This window comes from Eurypyga helias, unplaced genomic scaffold, assembly GCF_000690775.1.
Source record: "Eurypyga helias isolate BGI_N326 unplaced genomic scaffold, ASM69077v1 scaffold24279, whole genome shotgun sequence".
Classification (NCBI taxonomy): Eukaryota; Metazoa; Chordata; class Aves; order Eurypygiformes; family Eurypygidae; genus Eurypyga; species Eurypyga helias.
The window spans coordinates 37,170-44,918 of NW_010273051.1; the positions used below are offsets into that span (position 1 = coordinate 37,170).

The following is a 7,749-nucleotide window of genomic DNA, read 5'->3' on the forward strand; positions in this document are numbered from 1 at the left end:
TGTAACTAGAAGTTGTTCCGTTGATCAGGAGACCTTAATCAATACAATTTAGCTCCTCTTAGGAACTGCCACTCTCCCGGCCTGAGTTGGGCTTCAGCCAGATGCCTTGTAGTGTCAATACCACACTCAAATACGCTGTCTCCAAAATTCTCTAGACACCTCATAACACAAAGCCAATAACAACGTCGTGTTACTGACCGAGCTGTAGTCTGTATCGCACGGTAATGTAAAGATTTTGTACCTTCTCCAGACCTCTTAAAGAATCTATGCTAGGGATGATCTTCAGAGAGTTTTAAGTAAGCTAATTCATCGCTTATTTGCCTGCTGAAGGAAAAAACATACAATGCGCTTTGACACTTCACGATAAAGGTGTTGCTGTGCGTCTCGTAGAAATTGCTTGTTCCGACACCAAGAGTTTGGTTTTATACCACTGTCCTCCCCCCTCTATTCTAGCTTGATTAAAATTGCAGGAACTGGATTTTTGTTTTTCCTCTGGCTGGGAGTCTCCTGTCACAAGCCAGCCTGTGGTTCCAGGATCCTGGGATGATTGTCATCGCAGCAGCTTTGTTCTTGGGGTGAAAAAGGAATTGATTTCTCCATCTATTTGCAAAGGAAGGGTACAAAAAGGAAAACTGCAATTAAAGAGCTAGAACACTGCTCAGGAGATGCAGATTCAGTTCTTCGGATGGTGAGATCTCGTGTGTGATCACTTTTCAGTCTGTTAACTCAAGAGACTCTTTTTCTCCTGCCTTTTCAGCATCCTGTCCCTTTAGACTCAGCCTTACCAGGACATCTCGTGATGTGCATACCGAGCTCCCAAACACACCAGACCCATGCTGACTTTGGGCAATCCTACCCATACTGACACTTAACCAAAAAAGAAAAGTTACACTCTTCCTCCAATTGCAGTGACTCTCGCCAGCCAGGAAAGAAAAAACAGTTTGCTGAAATACTCCGACAACACCGAATGTTGAGAACACTTGTATATCGTATGCAAAAATCTTAAACTTGCTGTGCTGTTCCTTTTCCAACAGAGCATCACGGAAAGCCCTTGGCAACACTGACACCTCTGAGCCACATTAATAGTAACAACAGCACAAAAGTACCTTTTAATGGGATTTGAGGAAGGCCTAAGTCTTTCACTTTATACTTTTGAGTCTATACTTTCAAGTCAGGTTTTGAGTATTTTATGATTGAGAAGTCTTATCTACACTCCCAGGACTCTTGCAGTCCTGAGTCCTCAGTTCATAAAGCTGGCAAGTCCTGTTGTACCACGGAGCCATCTACCTAGATAAACACTGCTTGCCGTGGAGGAGATCAGTGTAGGCCATTCACTCAGTCATCCTAACCCGAGGTACATGTTTTTGTCAGACCCTCTCGCACACATATAAAACCTAGGAATAAAGTAAGTGACTATATTGTGTCATAGGAACTGCAGGGAAATGCTGCCTGGACCAAGTGAAGGGCTCTGAAGTGATTCTGTTCCGTAATCAACAAAAAACCAAACCGAGCCTGGGGAAAACTTCCTCAGCAAAATGTAGAGGTAAACCAAAACGAGACGTATCCTTATAGCCACATCATAAATTAATCGTTACTAAGCTGGCTGGCTCAAGACAGAGATGGAAGTATGGAAAGCGATAATTAGATAGGGAAAAAATAAATCAATATGGATGACTGAAAACCAATTTAGTGCACTAAAATTCACTCAGACTTCTCCTGCGTTTTCTCTTGATTAGGCTGACAGGAACTGAAGTCGAAAATGTTAAAACCCGACTGCAGTCTTCCGTGTTGCACTTGGGTTGCGCTCCTTTCCCTTTCTTTGTGCTGCTGTCGGTCAGGCTGCTTTCATGGCTGGGAGCTGCATCGGGTGCCCGGCAAGGGCTGACAGAATTGTCCAAGCCTGATCGTAAGGCAACTTATCTCAGTAGCGGGTGAAGTGTGAATTCCAAACAGTGATGCTGCATAAAGTCTGGTTACTGCAAATGAGGAATCCACAAGAAAGTTAGGAACTGTACCGCAAAGTAGAGGAAAGGCCAAACACACTGCTTTGTCCTGCCAGCTTTGTTCCATGCAGCTTTTACAATGCATTTCTCTTTCCAGTAAGAAGTTATGCTGGGCAGGGAAAATCAGGATCCCTGCCTGTCTGTAACTGCTAGAAAATATCCTCAAGTTTAACCAAAAAAAAAAAGGGGGTCGAGGGGGGTGTTTGAGAAGGGGTAAAAAGAAAATTCCAGAAACATAATTCAATCAGGTGTGGTCAAAACCAAGGCCTCCAAGAAAGCCCTTGGGTCAATGTAACACAGAATGGAAGGGCTGGAAGTCTCAGTTTGGAAGTCTCCCTGCAACTTAAATTATAGATGGTTTCCAGGAGTTTCCTTAATAAAATTTGTCTAGGGAGAAAATATTGGTGTCAGTGAGGGGAAAAAATCTGATTCACGGAAAATGGAAAAGAGAAAGGCAGCTTCAACCAGGAGTTAGTCATCAATCTACTTCGTAGACAGAGTCTTGGCAAAACCCATTCTCCTGGTAGAACTTGCCTGGAGTAGACCAGATTGATTTGACAGTCTCTTAGCCTAATAAATGCTTGACCTCAAGGTCTGCTGAATTCACTAAATTCACTATGCAGAGAGAATTGGGAACCAATCACCTCTGGGGAACATCCTGTTCTGCAGCCCTCCCCTGATAAAGGCCTTGACTGCTTTCAGCCTTATCGAGATGACTAGATGAAAGCTGCTCTCAGAAGAAGAAAGGTTAATCGACTACGCTGCTGTTAATCAATCACTTGGAAAGATTCAGCACTTACAATAGGTAGGTGCCTCTTCCTGCCAAGAGGCTGTTGCATGTTAACCAGGGACCATCTCCTCCTCCAGTTTGAAGGATGAGTAATAGACAGAAACACAGTCCAGATAGATGCCATGTGTCTGATCCAAAGCCAGCTGAAGTCAATAGAAAGACTCCCAGTGAGTTCAATGGGCTTGGATCAGACCCTGGAGAAAGACTTATTATCCCAGGTTTATTCCGCATACAGATACCGAGCTACTTTTAGTAGTGAAGGATCCTTGAAAAGAAGCAGATTCGTCACACTTTTGCCTCGCTGTGAAATCAAATTTCTTCAAATCATATTGTGTCCCGTTTACCCTGATTGCCATTTCTGGCTGACATCCAGCAAAGGAAGATCACCTGCCTGTGACAGCAGAGACAGACACATACACCTTTCAAAATCTCTGACGAGTACAGAAAGAAAAAATGCCAAACTGCTCATGTTTCCCTGGCCTTCTTGCGACGGTCGCTAGCCAAAATGATAGCTTTCGCAGAAGAGGAAAAGCTAGATCGATTTCTGAAAGGACGGAGGGAAATTGAGGGAATAAAACGAAAAAGAGGACATAAAATTAAAAAGATCCTGCTGTGGAGGAGAACAAGCTCAGTGCCGAACAACCGGTGGTATGCAACGCGAGGCTGCCAGAGCCCGAGAGAAAAGAAATACCAGAGAAAAGGCACGCTCAGAAAGTGCCCTGAGGATTAGGTATTTCTCTAAATGAACAGCTGTATTCAGCACCCACATCAACGGACAAAGCAGTGAGTATCCTCAACGCCTGCCTAAAGGGAAGCGGAGTCTTAGCCTGTCCTCCCAAACGCCGGCCCTCACATCCCAGGCGGAAGCACTTGGTGACACAAAAGCCATATGGCCAACAGCAGAAACCCAAAGATACACACCCTAAGGACACCTACAGCTACACGTACCGGTTTAGACTTCATTGGCGAGTCTGCTACAGACTTCTGCTCCTTCCAGGCACCGCTTGTGGTATTTCCTCACTACCAGCCTTAGCCAAGGCTGCTCTCACGCCAGCCTTCACTCACCTGGAGCTCGCTCAGCTGCCAGAAGGCTCCAGGCTGCTCCAACCCTGGAACAAAGCTGCTGGTGTAAAATTCTCACTTTAGGAATAAGCCAGTTTTCACTAGAGGCAGATGCCTGAGGTGGAGACTGACAGACTGGTACCACAGACTGTGTCTGTCCCAGCTGCTGGGGACAAGCCAGGTCCTTCAGAAGGCTGGAGAGCAATCGAGATGCAGCGGCTCTTCTCTGCTCGTCTGGAAGTTGATGGCACAAGAAAACACCCCAGCTGATGGATCTTTCCTCCTTATGCAATGATGACAAGCCAGAGGCCAGTGAAAGAGAATGGTCTGCGGTGCACTATGATGTCTGCGTGCCACATGAAAACGCTTCGGCTGAGGAAGGGCAGCCATCCTAAATGCAGAGATGTTCTTTGCCAGGAAACAGCTGTGGCTGCCGAACCAATTCCCTAGTTTACCCATTGCTGGCTGAAAAAACACCCACCAGACCGGTCCTGCCTCGACATCCAAAAGGACAGACTGATATTTGGTGACTTTTTTCCCGTTAGTTAAATTGATAAAATAACCAGCACTGCCAGCAAAGCAGGGCAGATATCATTAAACAGTGAAGGTGCCTGCCTATTCCCTAAGGAAACCTGACAAGAAATTCCACATACAAAACAAGAACTAGTTTTAAGAGTTACAGCAGCTTCTCTCCCACAGAAGAGTGGCGTAGCAGCCTTAAAAATCTGAAAATTTCATCCTAAATCCATAGTTGTGTGTAATGCTCATTGAAATACACAAGCAGCAGTCCTCTACGTAGCACTCTGCTGCAAGAGCCTGAAATTTATAGAATCACAGAACGGTTTGGGCTGGAAGGGATCTTAAAGACCATCCAATTCCAACCCCCCTGCCATGGGCAGGGACACCTTCCACTAGACCAGGTTGTTCCAAGCCTCATCCAGCCTGGCCTTGGACACTTCCAGGGATGGGGCATCCACAGCTTCTCTGGGCAACCTGTCCCAGTGCCTCCCCACCCTCTCTGGGAAGAATTTCTTCCTGATATCTAATCTAAACCTCCCCACTTTCAATTTAAACCCATTTGTTGTCTATAACCTCTGTACCAAAATAACATCAGAAGTTAACAACCTGCTAAGATAAATGGGAATACTCTGGCTTTCCAGGTCTTGTTTCATGCTACTGCGGGTGCATGTTCAGGAACACAATGCCTCATCTTCTCAGGTTTGAAACCGGATTTTCACAGCCCTAACTCCTAGTTCTGAAGAAGATTCTGTTATTATACACTTAACCGTATTGCAGTGATACCAATCGAGTCCTGTTGTGTTTGCCATTCTATCGGCACACACGGAACCACCCTCCCCTGCAGTTCTCTGCCCGGTGGTGAATCGTGCTGTAGCCAAAAAACTGAGAAGAAATCCAGAAAAAGTGATGTATTTATGACTATTCATTTGTTAACCCTCAGCGGATGAGCACAAGGCACCTGCTGCTCCCTACTAATGACCAAGTGGGGGAGTACAGAGGTTACTGCCTAATCAATTTTTCCTCATCTTGTCTGGAATAGTATCCTACAAGGCATAACTGCACAAACTTGGCTGCACTGAATTATAACATCTGAAGACAAAATCTCTTCTGTCTAAAAGGAATGGAAAGATGGATGGCAGAGAAACGGAAGGAAAAGCTTGAGTGCTTTATCGACCCAACTGACATCCTCTGAATGGCAAGCAATAAAAATTTATTGAGAAATAGAAAAGTTCTTTCTGACCCTTATCACTGCCCCCCCGCCACTGCTAATGGCACAGAAAAACGCAAAATTCCCTTAAACCACATATTTAAAAATCTTGCAATTTTATTTGCATATAAAGGCCGCTAGATATAATATCACAATAAATTTAAAAGAACAACTGCTTTTCTAAATTCCATTAACAAGGTAACATAAACCAGAACAAAGCTCAATAGCATTTACAGTGGTAGAACAGAAATAACTATCTGCAACAATATTTTGTGCTAGCGAGATTGCATTTACACACAGTGCAAAATAAGAAAAAGGAAATAAAAAGACAAGAAGAATATTTAAATATAAAGGACAACTAAGCCTTATTTTAGTTAGGCTTGATTGTATCCATTTGACTCTATACATGCCTGAACTATGACAAAGATTTAACTCAGGCTCTTGAAGGCCTTGAGCACTTGGAATAGGTGTCACATCCTTCATAATTTAGATGTGCTGTACAGCATAATTTTGCAGATGCTATACTGGCAATATTAAATCCTAGCTTAGTTATAATGCACAAAAAATACATATATATATAAATTCATATTTAAAAGGAGTCCGCATTTACACTTTTTTTACTGCATGAAATACCTGCTCTTTGCAGCTTTCACCCTCAGTCTTTTAAAGCTAAAATAATTTAAAAACAAACAATAAAAGGTAGATATCACATACAGGCTGTGGCTATCTATATCAGTTTTTTACGTGTAAAGCAGGTAGAGACAAACAACTGAGAAGTCTATTCCCCCCTTGCTGCATTCTGCTGTTAACAGAAACAAGTTTCAGTACATGCACATGCCTCAAGAGGTAAACAGACCTCAAAATATTGTTTGTGCGACTGAAAATTAAAAGATATAAATGGAGATGAAAAGCTAACATTTGGACCTAGGGAAAAAGAAGACACTTAAAAAACCCCGACAATAACATAAGTTGTGCAAATTTGGGTGTTTTTAAATGCTGCCTATTTTTTTTTTTAGCTTATAATATAATATTAAAATAAGATTTCTCACTTATTAAAAGAAAGCTTGGCTGTCCTTTTGAGAACACTATAACAATTTACAATGGCAAATTTATTGAAAAAACAAAATTCATTTTACAAATTCACAATGCTTTATCAATTTAAAATGAATGCTGCATTTCCAAAAAGCACAACCTCTAACTTCTTGTTTCTCTTGTACCAGCAATTTACAAAAAAAAAAAAAAAAAAAAAGAAAAGAAAACTAAAATCCCCAAAACCCACCCCAAACCAAAACCCCCACGGTTCCCCCAGATTCTCACCAACCCTCAATTCTGAAATAAACATGTAACAGAATGTAAGATTTATAATTAGAAAATGGCAGTTTATAGACCTTCCCCAGTTCCAAATGTGCAGTAGTGCTTCAGGATCCTTGAGGGGTTGGAAGGTCAAATATAATTGGAGGGTTGGTTGGCTGAAAGCTGACTGTACACGTTGAAGCATTGATGTACGTTGTGTAACCGTCTGTCATAATGCCATAACCTGTAGGGAGAACGTGTCACACTTACTGTAACATAAACAAACGAGACTGCCCGTGGGCAGCTGCACTGAAAGCTTGTTGGGGGATCAATGCTTTGGCATAAAATTACATTAATCCCTTCAAAATTATACAAGCTCTTGAAAGCTCCGCAAAGGCTTGGTTGAAAAAATACAATACAACTGCATTTGAAATAAGAACTGCTGCTTTTGTTTTGCGTACAAACGGTTTTCTCCCGTGGAAAATCCTCTGTTGCAATTGGATACAGCAGAAACAGACAAAACCATACACGTACTTTTTCTAATTACTTGATTAGTGAGCTGTAGCTTGCACGCTGGTAATGTCTGTCATAAGAAAAAGACCAATCAGGAGCAAAAGATTGAGAAGTAACTTTGGTTCACACCTACAAAAACCCCTCTCTGGGCAATGAACCGAACCTGGTAAGCTTTCCCCATGCCAGCCCTTACCATCCAGTTCCACACCACAGGACTGCCAGGCTGGTGTTCACACTGGCTTGTGAATCCTCAGAAACTCACTAACAGGCTAAAAAAATACATACTTATTATATACATATATCATATAATCATACTATCTAATTATCAATGCATATGTAATTTATACAAATTTAATATTCTT

At 42.4% G+C, this 7,749-nt stretch overlaps 1 protein-coding gene across 1 annotated transcript in view; it reads right to left on the reverse strand.

Annotated features, from left to right (window-relative positions):
• Positions 1 to 6,999: 6,999 nt before the first annotated feature.
• Positions 7,000 to 7,749, reverse strand: part of MPPED2 (metallophosphoesterase domain containing 2) — a 50,378-nt gene continuing 49,628 nt past the window's right edge. The window contains exon 5 of the mRNA XM_010159352.1: positions 7,000 to 7,118. Coding sequence (XP_010157654.1) covers positions 7,000 to 7,118 — 119 coding nt within the window. The remainder of the gene's footprint in view (positions 7,119 to 7,749) is intronic.